The following is a 19612-nucleotide window of genomic DNA, read 5'->3' on the forward strand; positions in this document are numbered from 1 at the left end:
CATTGCAGGCAGTTTCTTTCCCGACTGAGCAATAGCAGGGGAACCATTAGGAGAATTCATTTTCTTGCCTTTTGCAACTTCCAGAGGTCACCTGTGTTATGGCTCATGACTACTTCATTCTATCTTCAAGGTCAGAAGTAGAGCATCCTCCAACTTCTCTCTCTCTCTCAAACATGCATCTGTCTTCCTAGCTCCTCCTCTAACTCTGACCCCGATGCCTCCCCTCTTATAAGGTCCCTTGTGATTATATTGGGCCCAGAATAATCTCATTTCAACATCATTAATTTCATCCCATCTGCAAAGCCATGTAAGATAACGTATTTACACCTTTCAGAGATTAGGATGTGGTCATCTTTGGGGGCCATTATTTTTCCTGCCATATCAGGGAAGGAAGACATGGATTGCTGGGGAAGAAGGATGCCCTTTTAGACAGGTTATCAGAGGAGGTGTCCCACGTGGCGCCAGTGGTAAAGAATGAAACTGCCAATGAAGGAGACTCAAGTTTGATCCGTGCATCGGGAAGATCCCCTGGAGTAGGAAGTGGCAACCCACTCAAGTATTATTGCCTGGAAAATTCCATGGATAGAGGAGCCTGGCAGGCTATACAGTCCATGGGGTCACAAAGAGGCAGACATGACTTAGTGACTGAACAACGAGTGGACCAGAGGAAGGAGCTGGATTTTACTCTGAGTGGGACAGGAATTACAGGAGGGTTCTGAGCAGAGGCTTAACATGACCTAACTTGGGTTTTATAAAGGTCACCAGGTCTGCCTTCTGGAGAATAAACGATAAGGTACAAGTAAGAAGCAAGGAGACAAACTGCTAGATTCATTTCCTAGCAATAGCCCAGAGGCAAGAAGACCGCAGGTTCAGCAGGGTAGGGGCAGTGGGGTGGTGAGAAGCTGGAGATTCTAGGTCTTGGGAGGTCGAGCTGACGCTATTTGGAATGTGGGAAAGAGAGGCACCAAGGATAGTACCAGGTGGTCAGCCCCAGCAAAAGGAGGCCTGAAAAGTGAAAGTGAAGTCACTCAGTTGTGTCCGACTCTTTGCGACCCCATGGATTGTAGCCTACCAGGTTCCTCTGTTCATGGAATTTTCCAGGTAAGAGTACTGGAGTGGGTTGCCATTTCCTTCTCCAGGGGATCTTCCCCACCCAGGTATCAAGCCAGGGTCCCCTGCATTGCAGGCAGACGTTTTACCGTCCGAGCCATCCATAACTAGGATGGAGAAGATTTCAGGAGGAGCAGGGGACAGGCACAGCAAGAGATCAGCTTGAGACAAGTCTGACTGACATTGTCAGCAAGCATCCCACAGATATTGAAGAGACAGTTGGATATGAATTTGAGGTTCACTAACCTGTGTAAGACCCTTATGCTGGGAAAGATTGAAGACGGGAGAAGGGGATGACAACAGAAGATGAGATGGTTGGATGGCATCACCGACTCGATGGACATGAATTTGAGTAAACTCAGGGAGTTGGTAATGGACAGGGAGGCTTTGCGAGCTGCAGTCCATGGGGTGGCAAAGAGTTGGACACGACTGAGCGGCTGAACCGAACTGAACCTGTATAGGGCATTCAAAGACCAAAGATAGAAATCCCTGCATACAGAAAAGAGAAGAGACCCAGAGACTCAGTGGCTCTCTGTATTTAAGAGAGTAAGAGGGTTGACAAGCCAGGAAGATAGTAGGAAAGTCTGGTGAACACGTTGTCCCAGCAGCCAGGAGAAGAGGGGTTCAAGGAGAGGAGGGCTCACCGACTGCTGAAAGGTTAAGAAAGAGGAAGCCACACTATCCGCATGTGCTTTACTGAGGATGCGAGGTTAGCCAGAGGCGGACCACGGAGGGAGCCATGAACTGTGCCTCAGTGCGCCAGGTAGCCCAGAGGGATTGGGGTGAGGGAGCAGGGGGTGAGCAAAGGCTTCGAGTGCTGAAGGGAGACGGCACATTCGTCTGGGGGAATTGTGAGCCCAGAGTGTAACTCAAGGATGCTGGATACCAGCGTGCGGAAGCCACACAGGCTGCAGCTGAACCAGGTGAAGGTTCAGTGGGCTTCATCAGGGATGCCGGGCAGCAGAGTCCTGTTTCCAAAAGGCCACTTGGAGGGGTGGGGGCAGGGACCAGGCCTGTAGGTGCGCACAAACCTGGCCCCGGAGCTCAGCACGTCTGCAACAATCCGGTTTGCGGCAAAGCTTTGGGATTAGCTCCCCTGCGCGCTGGGGCCCCTGCAGCAATTCGGTCCGCCCCAGCCCCAGGGATCCCGCCACCGTGACGAATTGACGCGGGGACTGGGGTGGGTGCGTAGCCTGGGGACCCACGCAGAGCAGGCTGCAGTTTCAGACTTACATCTCAATTTAAAAAAAAAATTTTTTTTTTTTTTTTTAAAGAAAAAGGACGCCTAGAGACCCTCCTTGGTGTTGTCACCGCACCTCGCCGCGTGCCGGTCCAAAGTACACTCGTGGAGTGTGAATGCCCGCGCCGTCACGGCTAAGGAGGCTCTTAGCCTTCGGAAAGAAATTTAAGTTGATTACGGAGAAAGCACTCGTGTCACTTTCGCAAAAGGAGACAGAAAGTTTAAAAATGGAGGTGGGGGGAGGCGAGGTAACAAAGCGCGGTCGGGGGCCACGGCGAGCTGCAGAGGCTCCTCCAGCCAGGCAGTTAGAGACAAACAAAAACGCGGGAGGGTTCGCGCACCGCCTCCCGGGTGCCGAGGCGCCGGGACGCGCGCCAGGACCCGGGGCGGGAGCCGGGGCCGCGCGCGGGTCCCCGAGTCGGAGAGCCCTGCCCCTCGCCCCGGGCCCCGGCCGCGCGTCGACCCGGGGGCGTCTTGCGCGCCACCTCCCCGCGGTCCCGGCGGGGCCCCGACGCAGCGCAGACTACAAGTCCCAGGAAGCCCAGAGGCAGGCGCGGGGCGGGGCCTGGCGCAATTCCCCGGGATCCGGCGCGCTGGGAAGCGCCGCGGAGGACGCAGCGGCGGCGGGCGCGCGGGCGGGCGGGGCGCGGGCGCGGGCGCGGGCGGGGGCGGGGCCGACGTGGGCCGGAGCCCTGCGTGCCAGGGAGGGGGCTGGCCGGGCAGGCGGCGGGCGGCGCTCGGAGCGGGCTCCGCGGCTTGCACGGCGCCTGCGGCTCGGTCCCGGCTCGGCGGGCGGCGCACGGCAGGCTCGGCGCGGGCGGCCCCGGCGCGCCGGGCGGCGCAGGACGCAGCGCGCGGACTTACGCCGCGGCCGGGGCGCCCCGAGCGGAGCGGCCACTGCCCCCGGGCCGGCCCTCGGCCCCGGCGCTCGGAGCGCGGCGGCCGCCTGGGCTTTAATGGCTGCTCGGCGGGGCAGCGCCTAGGGGTGGAAGGCTACTGCGGCACAGGAAGGCGCCCGATCGAGCGTCCTCCGGGGGCCGGCCGCGCCCGCCGCGGCGCGCTCCATGGGGGCCCGCTGACCCGGGGCGCCGGGGCCCGCTCGCTCGCCCGCCCGCCGGGCGCGCGTCCCGGCCATGAACTGAGTCGGCGGGCCGGCCCCGCGCCTGCTCCGCCCGCTCCTTTCTTCTCGCGCCTCCTCCGCCCGCCGCCCGGCGGGCCCGGCTCCCCGGGGGCTGCGGCGCCCGGGGCTCGGCGGCCCGCGGGCCCCGGGGCGCGGGGCGGCTGCGGCGGCGGGGGGCGCGCGGCTCCGGGCGCGGCGCCTGCACCATGAACTACCAGCAGCAGCTGGCCAACTCGGCTGCCATCCGGGCCGAGATCCAGCGCTTCGAGTCGGTCCACCCCAACATCTACTCCATCTACGAGCTGCTGGAGCGCGTGGAGGAGCCGGTGCTGCAGAACCAAATCCGGGAGCACGTCATCGCCATCGAAGGTGAGGGCCGGGCCGCCGCGGGGCTTCTGGAGGGCGGGCGCGCGCGCGCGCGCGAGCGTGTGTATGCGTGCGTGTGTACACACGCGCCGGGCCATGGCACGCGGCTGCCCCGCCGAGTGGGCACTGCGGTGCTTCTCACCCGGCAAGGCCGGGCGAGAGCGGAGGGGGAGGCCAAGAGGGCCGGCGAGCTCGCGGCCAGAGATGGATCGCCGGCGATAATGTGCTAATGGGCTGTAGAGTCTCCGCTGAGAAAGTGACTCTGTGCGGCCGCGTCCTGGGCCACACGAGTTAACCGGCCCAGCCATAAGCCCCCGGAGCGGCCGGAGCGGTTGGCGCCCCCGGACCGTGTGACAGGTTACTGGGCCGGGGCCGAGCGTCTTGCTGGACTTGAAGAGGTCTTTGGAGAAGTGCTGCTGCTGGGGGCGAGGCTCTGGCTGGCGGGTCTCCTCCGCAGGGTAGGGCCAACCCCTTTGGTGTGTTTGCCCATTTCGGGGGCACAGTGGAGGCAACGGAACTTAGCCCCAGCGGAGAACCAGCCCCGGGTACGGACAGCACCGCAGGTCCGACCCACCTGCTCCTGCGCAGAGGCTGGTTTCCTCTACAGTGTTTTCTACCGACATCCTGCATCAGATCAGAAGAACGCTCCCTGGGGGGTGTCACTTTCACACCCCTGGCACTGGGATGCCACTCACCCTTCCTGCAAGCCGGGTGAGGCAGAGGTCCTCAGGAGAGGTGCCGCGGAGCCTCTCCGGGGCCAGTGTTTTCTCTGGATCCCCGTGGTTCTTATTTCTCTGCTACTGAGCTTCCAGCTTGTCCCCTTGCTTCCCCCTCTCCTTGCTGTTGGCCAGTGATGGTAAAAGGTCTGAAGGGTGAGTTGTCCGTAATATAAAATAGTCCCAAGTAAGAGTTCTTCTGGCCGCTGTTGGGGAATACTGAGGATGTTCTGAGGCCTGGCCAGGAGTGTGTCCGAAGCCCAGCTTAGGCATCGCCCAGCTCTGGTCCATCTGTAAGCAGGGGGTATTGGCCTCGGGGCGGGGGGAGCTTTGCCTGGGTGCTGTGCAGCCTGCATGGCTCAACCCAGAGTGGCTGGGCTTGATGCCTGGCCGGTTAGATGGAGAAGGTGGTGTCGATGCCCTTGGCATCTGGCAGCCCCACAGACTTGAACCGCGTCCCAGCTCGGCTGCCCGATTGGCGTCCTGTCTCCATAGGGGACTTGCTAATTCCGGGAAGGATCTGGATGGTGCTCCAGCCTTCTGCAGGCCTGGCTGTCAGAGCACCTGCTGCCCCGCTGGCCATTTAAGATGCTTCCAGATTCCTCGAGAGGCAGAGGCTCCTGTGTGCCTCTGGCAGGACTTGTGGGAGGCCCGGGGGTCCAGCGCAGGGCCGCTGATGCTGGGCGAGCTGGCAGGAACATGCCTCCAGGGTCTGGGCTCCGGCACGGTGGACACTCACGTGAAAGGCCCCCTGCTCCTCTCTCTGTCCTGGCAGCATCCACGGGAGTCTGATGAAACTCTTAGAAAGCTGGTGCTGAGCTTTGGATGCACCTGGCCGAGAGCGCCTAGTCTCCGTGCAAAGACCTCATCAGAGCGTCCTTCTTGAAGTCCAGCTCTGGGGTCTCAGGCGCTCCCCACGCAGCAGTTTGACTTTCTAGCAAGAGGATGTGGTTTCATTCTTCTTTTTTGGAAAAAACAAAAACAAAAACCTGTGTGGTTCCTTAATTATGGTTTCTGGTAGCTCAGTGTCTGTCTGCCTGTACGCGCTGAGATTTTTAGGCTCCTTCTTGGCCGGAAGCCTTGTCGTTTGTTGATGAGACTCAGAATCAGTGATGAATCCTGCTTGGGACTTTGACAAGGCTATTATTTTTTCTGTTAAAAAAAAAAAAGGAATGTCTGTGTTGTGTCAGGGCTGTGGTTTATTTAATGAGACTCGAAGAATCATTCAGATATGCGTCCCTTCTTTGCGTTATTAACAATGATTGCACCTTTCATTTGTATAGAAGAACTTTAGCAAGGATGCTCTTATATTCATAAGCTCATTGTGTGGCGGTCCCGACCTTGGGGGAGAATGTGGGCCAGATTCATTTTCTAGAGGATGGAGCTTCAGGGAAGGTTAATGACCTCCTGAGCATTTGACTGAGGTCAGAGGTGAGTCTGAACCAAAGGATCCTTGGAACCCAGGTGTGCAGGCTTCCCCCACTCCCCGGCCACCTTCTGCTGCTCCTAATGAAATTCGTTGTTATAATGAACTGTTCCCCCACTCTGTGCCAGCTTGAAGATGCAGTTGTGATTTATATCTGCGCCCTTGATATTTTGGAAGCCGAGAAGATTGCTCAATTGTGGCAGGACAACATTTTTCCTGTGATGTGAGAAGTACGAAGAAGCAGTTTGGTGCAGTTGAGTAGGGCATGGGTTATTGGGTTCTTCCCTCACCCCAGATGGGGGAGCATGGCCCTGGGGTACGCAAACTGTAGACGCGTTTGTCACAGCTCCATGCCATAACCGAGCGTGCGCTCCGGAGCATCCCAGTAGCCCTGAGGAGCACGCACATATCTGCCCCTGCCTGTGAACCTGCCAGGCGAGGGCAGTACCGTGGCAAAATGTACACCTCCTCGGAATTTTAAAGTCTGTGCGCGTCATAGTCAATTGTTTTAAGAATCGCTTCTCCCAACGAACAGGGAAGATTGTCTGCATTTTAGAGGATATCCAGCCAGGCTTTATTTTCTGTGTCTGTGTGTATATGCACAGAATTGGAATCAGACTTACAAAGCTACTTGTTGGTGCAATGTGAGCACTTTTCCATGTTATGAAAAATTTTGAGGATAACGGTTTTTCACCTTGGCGTAATATTCCAGCATTTGATTGTGTCATAATTTACAGAAACGTTTCCTGTTTTCTGGCATCTTGAAGCATTTTTGCTGTGGAAGAGAGGAGCGGGCTTGTCGAAGGGAAGGAAGTTTCGGCTCGTGCTTGTTTTCAAAGTGATTCCCAGAGAGTCTGGATTGGAAAATCTCTTAATGATGGACCAAATTGTATATATTTTAGTTGAAAGGGCTCGCCAAGAATCCCAACCCTGAGTCGGGTCTGTGACCCTGTTTGAAGGCACGGAAGCGTGATTTAATGCTTAGTCTTGTTTTGAAACATTGCTGCTGCTAAGTCACTTCAGTCGTGTCCGACTCTGTACGACCCCATAGATGGCAGCTCACCAGGCTCCTCTGTCCCTGGGATTCTCTAGGCAGGAATACTGGAGTGAGTTGCCATTTACTTGCCAAAAAAGAAGAAAGTGTTTTTTCAAATATTTGCTTGAGACAGAGGTCTATTTTTTCCCCTCCGGGATCTGGAGTCTTAAGGAGGCATTGCCCATTGTTTTCAGATTTACCCCATCAGTTTTCTGGGGTGTCCCCCAGAGGTGTGGCTGGCACCGCAGGTGTCCTCCATGCCTGGAAGCGAGCCGGGGCCAGCTGTCTCCAGGGTGAGCATCCTGCCTAGGGTCCCCACTCGGGTTCTTCTTTAAAAAGCCCATCTGGAGTTGATGGGGTTGAGGTAAACGCATCAGCTGCCTTTCTTGTTAGATAAAAAAGCTTGCTCTTCTTGCATGGGTAAAGCCTCTATTAGCAATTGCACATTGTAATTCAGCTTGCCAGCAGCGGAACAGCGATGCGGATGACAACCCAGCCAGCGTATTCAGCCGGGGCTGAGCCCCTAACTGGTCTCGTGTCTCCACGCCCACCAGGCAGCAGCTCAGGGGGAACCGAGTGCCCTGCTGGCCCCGTTGGTGGTTTGTGTGGCTTCCTCTGAGGGTTTGGAGAAGTCCCGGTGTTCAAAAGGAGAACGGTGCCTGGCATGCCGGGTCAGGGCACTCACGGGGGGCATTCAAGGGCGGAGCTCCGGCATGTGGGGGACCTGGGAAGATGGGACAGGGGCCCTCCTTCCTCTCGTGGTACAGCCGCTCCATTCAGCATCGTGTACAGCAGAGAGCTAAGTGCTTGACCTGCGTATCTCCATCCATCTTGTGATGATCCCGTGACATCGATGCCTCCTTTGAGGCCCAGAGGGCTTCCCTCATAGCTCAGTTGGTAAAGAATCTGCCTGCAATATGGGAGACCTGGCTTTGATCCCTGGGTTGGGAAGATCCCCCTGGAGAAGGGAAAGGCTACCCACTCCAGTATTCTGGCCTGGAGAATTCCACGGACTGTATAGTCCATGGGGTTGCAAAGAGTCGGACATGACTGAGCAACTTTCACTCTACTTTGAGCCAGAAAGGATAGGAAACTTGCTCGAAAGAGATGAGCAGGGCTGGTCATCCTCAGGGCTGACTCTCCAGCCCTTTCTGAGCGAGTGATGGGACTCCTGATTACTCACAGTTCCTACAAGTTGAATGTACAAACCATTCGAGCCTGTGCCCCCCTCAACCGACCTTATCCTAGAGAAGAAGGGTTTGCGGATGCTGCCAATGGCTGGAGGTCTTATGTTCTCTGTGAAGTTGCTTACCTTAGCAAAACCGTTGTAAGAGCCTGTTTTCCTATGGAAATTTATTTAATCTGGTTGTTGCAGGATTAGGGAACAAATACCTTCTCCCTGCCGTTAGGTGAGCATAATTCTTCTTCGACACTATTGACTGTATTCATAATATTTCAGGCTTCATCAAAGTTGTAACCATGGGGACTTCTAGTTATTGATATGAGTATCACAGTCTCCTCCTTAAAATTAATTCTCAAGTGGCTATTTGTCCCTTCCGAGTTAAATTTCATACCTTAATGGCTTCTGACCCTTCCAGAATCCAGGCGTCCTTTCCACCTGGCTGGGGTCAGCGTGTTCCCGGCCTTGCCCAGGCTCTCTGTCCCAGCTCCCTGCACAAAGCTCATCTCCTTACTCCAGTCCAGCCTGAGGACCGGGGGCTCTTTGAGGAAATCAAGTCATGCACGTTTTTATCTCCTCAGCAATGCTGTGTGTCGTGTCTGGCCCTTGGAGGACGCCCAGGAATTGTCGAGGGTGTGAGTTGCTGGAGGGACTCACGTTTTTTCTGGCTTTTGGGTCCTCTTCCTCCTCACTGGTGATCTGACCCGTGTTGATCGTGCAGAGAGGGTATTCTGAAACTTGTCACGAGAGCACAGATGCTTGGACTGGGGTGCTTTGGGGTCAGGCAGTGGTGGTTAACCTGGGTGTGCTGTTTGGGTAGCAATGAGTTGTTTTTCTAGTGCATGTAGGGGAAGAGAAAGATTTGCTTGCTGAAGCCTGACAACTTTTTCAGCCCAGCTGTCTGCAGAAGGGTGGTGCTTTTTCTGCCGGTGTAAGTGAATTTCAGGTGCAGAGTCTGTGTTATTGATAGGGACGAATGAGTGGCAGGTCTGGGTGGCTGTCGGTGTGGTATCTTCAATGGAACATTGAGAGTCTTGATTCTTGAAGTTCAGTGTGCAGTCAAATCACATGGAGGGCTTGGGAAAGCAGAGTTGCTACTTCTGTAGGTTTGGATCAGGCCAGAGAGCGTGCTGTTGACAAGTTTCCAGAGGATGCTGGCTTGCCGGTCCGGGGACCGCACTTTGAGAAGCATGGTCAAGGAGGGGAGGGCAGTCCAGGGGTGGACTGGGCACCTTCCCTGAGTGTCGCTCTCAATCAGTGGAGGGGGTGTCCTCTCATCCTCCCCTGTGGGGGACCGGTGGGGGTCAGCAGCCCTGGCCATTACCTCTGGTGACTCAGCTTAAACACAGTGGAGGAGGATTGAAGCCCAGGTTTGAATGGGTTCAAGTCCATGTTCACTTCACCTCCATGATGATGCTGATCGTAAGTGCCCTGCAAGGAACGTGGTGGGTGGAGGATGGGCATTGCCAAGGGCGGGCCTTCCCCTTTGGCTTATGGTAAAGAATCCACCTGCAGTGCAGGGGACAGAAGCGACTTGGGTCCGATTCCTGGAAGATCCCCTGGAGGAGGGCATGGCAACCCACCCCAGTATTCTTGCCTGGAGAATTCCATGGACAGAGGAGCCTGGTGGGTTCCAAGAAGTTGGAAACGACTTGGCGACTAAACCACACACTCCTCAGTCCCTCAGGGATGGTATTCCAGAAGTCCCGTCTGGGGTTCCCTGGACTTCCCCTTCCTGTCTTGCGATGGTGGATTTTTAGGGAAATCTCCTGTATGTTTCAGTGAGGTTCTTCCGTATTCACTTGTTATGATAATTTGGCAGGTGAAACATCCTTGTGTTTGTTCTTTTGCTGCTAAAAGGGCGTTTCCCTAAAAAGGAGAGCGATCTGTTATTAGCAGCTTAAGAGGGCTGTTGGGGGCCCTGGAGGAAGTGACTCAGGAGGGAGCTGCAGCCTCCACTGCAGAGCCTGGAGCCCTGTTTACTGCCTCCTGTCTTTTTTGTCCAAAGCTGGCTTTTTATTTTGTTAAGACTGAAATCCCTTATTCTGCATCCTTTTTTTCCCTGTGTGCCCTGCAGGTGTTTATCGTTGGTGAGTCTCACTAGGGCTGGTTTTAACTACTGATTTGGTCCCATCTCTTGTTTCTCAGCGTTCAAGCAAACCCCTGTCCCCTGCCCCCCACCCCCGGCCCAACACTCCGGATTCTTTGAGGCCTAAGTGATTGAGTTTGGCAAAGCCGATCAGGCTTAGTTATTTTTAAAATCCAGGGTTCGGGGCTCTGATCGGGTGCTTAGCCTCGTAATTCCTCCGCTCTGTTAAGTACCTTGCTCCGAGAAGGAACACGCACCCTGCAGATGTTTGTCTCTAATCTCTGCAGCATCTGTGATTGTCCTGGGGGTCTGAGCACCGGGCCTCCTCCGTGCCACGTCCTTCCGGGAGGGCCAAGGGGGCACTTTCCCTCTCCTGTTTTGTGGTGTGGGAGGCCTGCACAGGGGGCTGCAGGGATGACCTGTCCAGGGGCAGGGCTGGCATTGTGGTGGGTCCCGTCCCTGCCCTGTGCCTATGCCCATGACTGACCCAAGCCAGGAGGGGCTTACTTGCACCTGGGAGCTAAGGAGGGAAGGAGAGAAGATACCAGTGCCAGCAGAAGAGGTCTGTTAATGGACCCTTTTAGTGACCAGCCAAATAGCTGTCTGTGTGCGAGGTTGGGACATTTTCCATAAAGAGCAGACTAAATATAGGCTGGAGGGTGGGGCCCAGGGCCCGAGCTGTGGGGGGTGGCTGTCATCACTCCCATTTTGTCTCTCCCACTGGTAATCAGAACTTGCCACCAGCCCCAACAGGTGGCCACCCTGAGCTCTCTGGGAACAGATTGGTGTGTTTGTTTAACCAGGGGCTCATTTGCAATTTTCACACTCTTCTCGCTGTTTGATTCGGATTGTCTTTTTTTGGGCTGCAGTGTTGGAGTATTTGTGCAGTGTTTCTACACAAGCAACTGTGTGATCCTAACAACCGCTCACGATGTCTGCTTGTCATTAGCATCGTGCTTCAAAGCTGCCTTTTATTTTTTTTGAAAGGGTGGGAAACACTTTTCATGGTTCTGGGAGAAGAATTCCAAATAATTACCGGCCATGTTCACAAACGATTTATGTTTGGTCTTAGAAATATCAACATCCAGCAGGTTCTTGCAAATAGAACCATGTTGCTTTCCAGCTTAGCACATAAAGCTCCTGTTAACAGATTCTCATAATAGTCTTAAAGAGGGTAACAGGATCTTTTAGGAAGTGGGTTTAGCCTTAATTCAATGCGTTTTTAGTTAATATGGACATGCTATACCAGGTCTACTGAGGATACTTGAAGGAGTTAGAAAAAATTTTTTGCATGAGTGCCTGCAGCAAAGCAAGGCACCCCTTCACTTCCTGAGTTTATTCCTTCACCTTCTCCACGTGACTGCTGAGGCAGCAAGAGTTATATGTTATATGTTATATGTTGTTATATGTTATAGATGCGGTGACTACGGGCACGCTTTTGTAATGAGATAAATGGAAGTGGGTCTGGAGAGAGTGGAGTGGGCTGACATTCTGCTGTTTGTGTTTCCAGGGATCCTTGTCTGGAGGGGACGATTGGCCCATTTTCCAGGGAGGGCACTTCCGTGGGCCAGCCAGCCTGCCAGCCCCGCCCTTCGCTACGGTTTCTGTGGATCCGGGTGCTGCCGTGAGCAGTGCCTCGGTCTCCTGTCCCGACACCTGTTAGTTCAGGCTGGTGAACCTGGTCTCAGACAGACAAACAGTTGTTTCAGTTTTACTTTGGACCGTCAAGCCTGGATCTCCAATTTTCTGTATATTATTGTACCATTAGGAGTTTGGGGGTTGGAGGTATTGAGACCACTTTAGACACTTTTTGGGACTCTTTTTTTTGGGGGGGGGCATAGAACGTAGATCTAGAAGGATGCCCAGGTCCTAAGGGAGGGTGTTCTCACAAACTGACCACGTGGGTACGTCCCACATCCAGATCAGAACAGCGAAGTTGGCCAGCGCAGGGCAAGACTCCTCTGTGTTGTGTGTGGCTGGAGGTGGCTGCTTCTGCTTGCTCACCTGCTGTCCCAGCGACGGGCATTTGGGTGGTTTCCTGTTCGGGGCCGTGGGAATAGGCCTGCCTAGTAGGACACCTAATATAGGACACCTTTGGTGTCCCTGTTCTGTTGGTGAGGCGGTGGTTAGTGTCCTGTTAGCCCTTCCCCCAGGTCAGCGAAGCTGCTCCCAAACCCACTCTGTCGGCGGCCCTGTCTGGAGGGACCTTTCCTTTGCTGTTCAGGGTTTACACCGCAGACCCTTAGGATGGAGGCTGCCTCCTGCCTGCCTCCCTCCCTCGCCTTCTTTCCAGCTGTTTGTCCAGAAACAGTCAAGTGCCTGATGCGTTTCCAGCACTGTCTCAGACGTTAGATTTTAGACTTAGGGATGTCTATGGGCTCTTCATTCCTGGTTAGTGGAATAATTGCAGCTTTATACATGAAGCAGTGAGGGTGCAACCCTTCAGCAGGAAATAGTTTCCTTGAAAATGCGGAGCAACCCCCGGGGTCCCCGCGGCTCTCCCTGGCTCTTGCTTGACCTCAGTGGTCAGTGGGGGCTCTCTTGGCTGAGTCCAGACCGCCCCTCCTACCCCCGGAGTCCATCTCACACCTGGGTGCCCGCCTGTCCATGTTGCTATCTAAAGGGAAACGCCTTCTGCGACTCTGGGTTCAAACTGATCTGCGGTCTGAGTGGTTACATATTAGCACTCTTCAGTCTCTGCTGTTTGTGGCAATTATGTGGAGACACAAAAGGAAAAGAAAGCTAAGTGTTGCCAGCTCTCTGTTACTCTCAAGGGGTTGTTTTCTTTGTTCTTCTGACTTTGTCCTGGGAGCTGCCCTGCACCCCCGCCCCCACCCCTCCCCCCCAAAAAAGGCCACACTCAACCCAGGAAGCATGTAAGGACCCCGGGGCTGGAGAGAGAGGGGCGTGTGCCCTGTGAAGTCTCCAGTGGCGGTACCAAGGCAAATATTTATTTTGAGGGATGGGGGCTGGGAGGGCAGGGCTTCCCCTCACTTTGTTCAGCAAGCGTGGGAAGCGGCCCATGTGAGGAGCCTGGGAGGTGAGATGCTATCGCGTGTGGACTGGGCGGGCGCTATCTTTTGCTTCTGGGGTGCAGGCAGACGGGTGCCCCCGGAGTGCCTCTCCCAGGGCAGTGGGAACTAGCCCAGGAGGCCGCACCAGTCCAGAGTGGGCTAGACAGATGGGGGCAGAGGGGTTACTGGACAGGGAGGCTGTTGGACACAGGCAGAGCGCTGAGGCTCTCCGGGAGGGTGGGTGGTAGGAATGGACCACCCAGAACCCCATCTCCGCAGCCGGCGGGGACCTGGGGAGGGCAGGCGGATGGAGAAGAGCCTCGAGAGCCCCAGAGAGCAGGCTGTGAGCGCTTTTATGTATTGGGCCATGGGAAACTACTGATTATGGATTTCTGTCTGGACAGGGCGGGGGGCCGTGATGCTCGGGGCTTGCTGGGCAGAACAGAAACTTTGCGGTGGCTGCGGTGGTGGGGGGCGGAGTGGCCAGCAGGTAGAGAACTGGGCTGCTGTGAGGGAAGTTGGGGCCAGGGCAGGGGAGCAGGGAGGGAATCAGAGGTGCGCCCCCCGAAGAGGCAGGTGCAGGCGTGAAGGGGCCTGTGACTCACCAGGTGGAGGGAGCGAGGTCTGACCCTGGGGTCGCAGGAGTGGAACCGGGTTGGGGCAGGAGGGTTCCACCTCCAGATGCCCTGAAGGGCCCGAGGTTTAGGCGGGAGGGGTGCTCAGCTACCAGGGGCAGTTCCCCAGGCACCGGGATTTGGAAAGGAAGCACGCAGCCCCTGCACGGGGGTCTCTGATGGATGGTTTCGGGAGTCACCCTGCCTGTCACTCCGGCTGGGAGGCCGGCATCCTGACCTCACGGGCCGCCAGTTCCCCCTCTGCAGATTCTTCGGTGGGTGTCAGGGGCACGACAGCCCGTGGGGAGTGTCTCTCGCCAGGGACTGAATTGTTTCCCGGCGGGGGAGGGGACCTGTGCGATTGAGCCTGGGCCGCGGTGGCCCCTCAGGTCCTGTTCACCCCGCCGGTTGGTGTCCTGGACGGGTGTCCCCGGCCCAGAGCGCAGGTCCCGTGGCACTCCGCTGGTGCCTGTGTCCAGCCCTGACTCGGCCTGTTAGGTGTTTGTCTTTTCACTTGGTGGCTCGAGTCCACAGACGGGCAGAGGCCCCGTGCTGGCAGCGCAGAGGCGCGGGCCGCGTGCTGGGTGAGCCAGGGCGGGCGCGGGCGGCAGGCCGGGTGTGTGCTGGGCTGGGAAGGCTGGACTGGGCTCCTGGTGAGGTGAAGCCGCTCAGTCGTGTCCGACTCTTTGCAACCCCCTGGACTTTAGCCGACTAGGCTCCTCTGTCTCTGGGATTCTCCAGGCAAGAGTACTGGAGTGGGTTGCCATTTCCTTCTCCAGGGGATCTTCCTGACCCAGGGATTGAACACAGGTCACCCGCACTGCAGGCAGACTCTTTACCGTCTGAGCCACAAGGGAAGCCAGGAGCTCCTGGAGGAAGCCCCATTTGAGCCCCAGAAGATGGGAAGCTCATGCCACTGGGGCTGGGTGGGGTGGGGGGCGGTCATTGACAGGACACCTTGGCCTCTCACCTCCCAAGGAGGCCTTGGAAAACTCATCTCTGCCCAAAGAAATCTCCCTGTCTTCACACAAAAACGTTTTTTTTTTACCCCCCACTTAAAAAAATTTCAGTTTTACCCAGGTTTCTCAATTTGGGCTTGCTTTTCTGATCATCTTATATTGGGGCATAAGAAAATTATACATCTCTTTCTGCCTACTGCCTAAATCTAGAGTGTCCCCCTCAAACATCCCAAGCCTCCAGTGCTTTCGCTCAGCTGGCTTGGCAGGAGAATCTTGTAGTGGGGGGCAGTTGGGTCATGTGCTTCTAAGAGTCGTGGTGACCCTGCCTGGCCGGTGAGGTCCCTGTCTGGACCTGTGGGAGTGCTGCTTTTCTGAGAATGGCTCAGAGTTCTAGACTTCGACTTCAGACCCTGTTTTTTTTTTTTTCCCTAGAGTTCAAACTTCTGCTTCTGATGGGTTATGCATGTTGGAGGGGCACACTCAACGATTTTTCGTTTCCAGATCACTTGCTTGGAGATTAAAGAATCTCTGGGTGGTCTGGAACAGTGGGGTCCTGCACTCACTGCTGGAGACACCCGGGTGCTTTGTGTAGCTCAGGGCACAGGAAGGGAGACCCCACACCTGAGTCTGCGGAGCCCTTACCACTGGGTGGGCTGTGGGCGCCCACTCTGGGTGTCTGTGTCCCACAGCCTGGGGTCTGGGATTTGTGTGAACAAGACGTTTGCTATTAAGAGAGATGAAAGTCATGTTTACAAGTCCGGGAGGATCTCTTTTGCTCAATATATTGTGTTGAAACATTTCAAACATATGGAAGAGTTGAAAGAATGTTCAGGGTGAAGTCTTACATACCCATTGCTTTGCTTCTCTGCTTGGGTTTTATATCTCTCCATCCAGAGCATGACCATTCAACTGGCATTTGTAACAGAACGCAGAGCTTTCCTAGGCTAGTTCCATGTTGGTTTGGAATCCAGAGGGTTTCTGGAAGCAGTACCATCTGGATGTCGTGGTGTCAGATTCCAGGTGCGGTGCAGACCCAGCAGGGACAAGGTGCTTGTTACTTGGGCATCAAATACGAAGTCCCTTGGACTACAAGGAGATCCAGCCAGTCCATCCTAAAGAAAGTCAGCCCTGACTATTCATTGGAAGGACTGAATGCTGAAGCTGAAGCTCCAGTACTTTGGCCACCTGATGCGAAGAGCTGACTCATTGGAAAAGAGCCTGATGCTGGGAAAGATTGAGGGCAGGAGGAGAAGGGGACGACAGAGGGTGAGATGGTTGGATGGCATCACCGACTCGATGGACATGAGTTTGAGCAAGCTCCAGGATGTAGTGAAGGACAGGGAAGCCGGATGTGCTACAGTCCAAGCTGTTGCAAAGATCAGACATGACTGAGCGACTGAACAACAGCAACAAAATACGAAGTATCTTCTGCCGGAGCAGTTGGCTTAACTTGTGTTTTGGAAGCATGGTTTTTGTTGTTAATCTTTTTTTATTTTAATTTATTTTTTGTTTTATTGAAGTATAGTTGATTTACAGTATTGTCTTAATTTCAGGTATACAGCACAGTGGTTCATTTATACATATGTGTGTATATATACTTTTTCATATCGTTTTTCCTTATAGATTATTAGAAAATATTGAGTGTAGTTCCCTGTGCTATACAATGGTTCCTTGTTGGTTGTCTATTTTACGTAGAATTAATCTCTACATAATCTCTACAATCTCTGTTGTTAATCTTGATACAGTTCAGCCTTGAACCCAAAGGGAAACTTCGGATTGAGCTCTGACTTGAATCCTGTGTCCGACCACATGTGTTTGTGGGAGGGCAGCCCCTCTTTGGGCCATGCTGGTTTTGGCTGCAGGGATGGCCTGCCATCCTCTGTGTCCAGGACTTTGGTTTTCGCAGCAGCCCGTGTGTTGCTGTGGAGCACAGGCATTTTCTTGCTGGATCGTGTTGCACTGTGAACACTTCCTGGAGGCAGAATGACGTTGTGCAGGGTCACAGCCTTGAAGGCCTCGTTACAACATCTGGGGGTGTGCAGGGGGTGGTAGGAGGAACCCCATCTGTGAGGATAACCTCCGACATCTCTCTCTGGTTCCCCTGACTCGGCCAGGAGAGTGAGAGCAGGTGTGAAGCTGTCCCTAACCCAGATGGCACACCGGTGTCCTTGTGAGCACACGGTCAGTGCTGCAGGTGTGAGTAATGCGCCTCTGCATGTGTGTGTGCGTGCGCACGGCCTGCCTGCTGGGTGTCTAGTTCAGCTCTCATCACCTCTCCGCTTCAAGAGCTCTGGGCACATCCCAGGCTGAACTGGGAGCTGAATGGCCCTGTGGTTCCTGACTTAGTGTTAATTACAGAACCTGATTAGGCCCCCGAGTTCCCGTTCCCCAGACTCGGCCCATGCGGGGCGTGTCTTCTGGGCTGTCCTTGAGCCAGCGATGACCTCACAGAGGGCCAGCCATCCCAGTCTCCCCCTCCTCCTCCTTGTCTGACCCCCTGCAGCTCTCTCCACATCCTGCCCAGAGCTGGCCTGTGACCACGCGGCCTTTCCAGGAATTGAGTCAGCATATTCTGTCCCTGTATCGTCTCTCAGCATCTCTCCCCAGCCTCCTTTTTTTTTCCTTTTTGGGACATGCTGTGAGGCTTGTGGTGGGATCATAGTTCCCCGACCAGGGACGGATCTCAGGTCCTCGATAGTGAGAGCACGGAGTCCTAACCTCTGGACTCCCAGGGAAGTCCCTCTCGCAGTCTTCTCCACGGCCGCTGTTCGTCCGCACAGTGCGGGCTGACTCCAGGATACCCCCAGGTTGGACCGGCCGGTCAGACTTTGTTCTCCCCTGACTCAGGCTTTCAGGCCGTCTTAGCCCACTGCCCTGTCTTTGCTTCCAAACCAGACTTCCATGTGCTGAGCCTGTGGGGTCTCAAATACCCAGCCAGAGCCCCGGCTTTTAATCTCCACTTTGTCACCCTCAGCTTTTCAAAGTCCAGGCAGGCTTTTTAGGGAGGGGAACTCACTGCATGATGAACCTGAGTGGTCGCCTCTTCACTTGTTGCTCGTCTGGGTGGGGGTGACCTTCCACACCCCCCGAGTGTCCGCCCTTTCCTCCCCCTTCTCGTCTCACTTGCTCACGGAGACCGCCTCTCCCTGCAAAGCGGCAGAAAGCTTAATAGTCTGTCATGTCACCTGCTGATGGGGTGGGGGTCCTCTTGGTCTAACAGTTTAAGTTAAAAAGAAGGCCCGGTCTCCCTCGCACATTTTCACGGTGGAAGGAGATTTCAGATGTCCTGCTTGTCCATGTCAACAACAGGCTACCAGAATTCTCCTTATGGCTTGGCTCCCTCTACATATTCAAAAGCCACTTGTAGGGGCTTCCCTGGTGGCTCAGTGGTAAAGAATCCACCTGCCAATGCAGGAGAGCTGGATTCGATCCCTGGTCCAGGAAGATCCCACGTGCCACGGAGCACCCACGCCTGTGTGCGGCAACTGCTGAGCCTGTGCTCTAGGGCCTGGGAGACACAAGCCTCCCCTTACCACAACTAGAGAAAGCCTGTGTGCGGCAACAGAGACCCAGTGCAACCAGAAGCAAACACATAAATGAAATTGCATGTTAAAAAAAATGCCACTTGTCTGTGTGACCTTACCTTAAACCCCAGAGACCTGGGGAGGTCACCCCACTCGCCCTTGTAGCCGAGCTCCCTGTTGGCCCCCCTCCCCTTCTCCCGGGATGTCTCTCCCATAGAAACGTAACCGATTTATAATTACATTTGTGAGTGTGGTGTTTGTGTGGCTGTGTTAGGGTGTCTTCCCGAGAGGACAGGAGCATGAAGTCTAGTTCTGTTTTATTCCCAGAGTCACCCCTGGCAGCCTTGACGATCGCTGGTTAAACACAAGGACTGTCTAAATTGGCATTCGTGTCTTGAAGCCTTGGGACGGGACTCTCCAGCCTGCTGTGACCACACGTTGATTCGTCAGCAACCGCTGCCTGGGAATCCTGGAGGAAGATACTGTGTACACGCCAATTGCAGCGAACTTTTCCAGAAACTTGTGTCTGGAAGATCCATTTTCCATGGTTACTGTTACATGGGCTGTTGTTACGTAACTCCTTTTAGATTCAGATACAGGGATTTTTTTTTTAAGCCTAGGTTCCAGTATTTGAAGAAAAAAAAACAAACAACCCATGACTTGAAGAGTGATGACTTTGAGATTGCCTTTTTGGAGCTTTCGGGAAATAAAACTTTTCATCAGAAACTTAAATTTATTTGACCACGAGTTTCTCTCTCGGCTTGAAGACATCTGTTGCCGGGACCATTCTTGGTTAGGAGTCAGGAGGAGCTGCGTCCACACCAGCGGGGTCCCCGAGACTTGAAGCCCCTCGAAGGCCCAGGGCCTCCTTGTGTTTTCCGTGACCGAAGCCCATGTGGTCCTCTTTCCACTGCTCTCACTGTGCAGAGAGGGGCAGGAAATGGGGCTGGAGGCCGGCCCGGGTGCAGTGGACAGAGACCCCCCAACCCCGGCCATCAGCTCAGTTTGTCTCCTCGCTCTTTGCTCTGTGTGTTAGGATCCCTGCTGTTTAGGTTCTGGCCCTTCCTCTGAGTTTGGAAGGGAGCAGCGTCCTGCTGAGTCTTCTCCTAAAGCTCCCCCTCCCCAGGCAGCCAGGCCATACTTGTGCTGGGCCGATCCCTTTGGAGCCGAGCCCTTCCCCAGAACTTCCTGCTCTTCCATTGGGGGCCCATTTGTGAT

General features: G+C 54.9%; 1 protein-coding gene and 1 long non-coding RNA gene across 3 annotated transcripts in view; both read left to right on the forward strand.

Annotated features, from left to right (window-relative positions):
• Nucleotides 1-3066: 3066 nt before the first annotated feature.
• Nucleotides 3067-19612, forward strand: part of AGAP1 (ArfGAP with GTPase domain, ankyrin repeat and PH domain 1) — a 562171-nt gene continuing 545625 nt past the window's right edge. The window contains exon 1 of one of the 2 annotated variants that reach the window (XM_055586531.1): nucleotides 3067-3839. In XM_055586531.1, the coding sequence (XP_055442506.1) occupies nucleotides 3677-3839 (163 nt within the window). In that variant the 5' untranslated portion in view covers nucleotides 3067-3676. The remainder of the gene's footprint in view (nucleotides 3840-19612) is intronic. The other variant, XM_055586533.1, reaches the window with a different exon arrangement.
• Nucleotides 3851-19126, forward strand: LOC129655748 (uncharacterized). The gene is made up of 2 exons (XR_008716111.1): nucleotides 3851-4547; nucleotides 18722-19126. It is a non-coding gene; the product is annotated as an uncharacterized LOC129655748 (long non-coding RNA).

The sequence above is a fragment of the Bubalus kerabau genome, chromosome 6 (assembly GCF_029407905.1).
Source record: "Bubalus kerabau isolate K-KA32 ecotype Philippines breed swamp buffalo chromosome 6, PCC_UOA_SB_1v2, whole genome shotgun sequence".
NCBI lineage: Eukaryota > Metazoa > Chordata > Mammalia > Artiodactyla > Bovidae > Bubalus > Bubalus kerabau.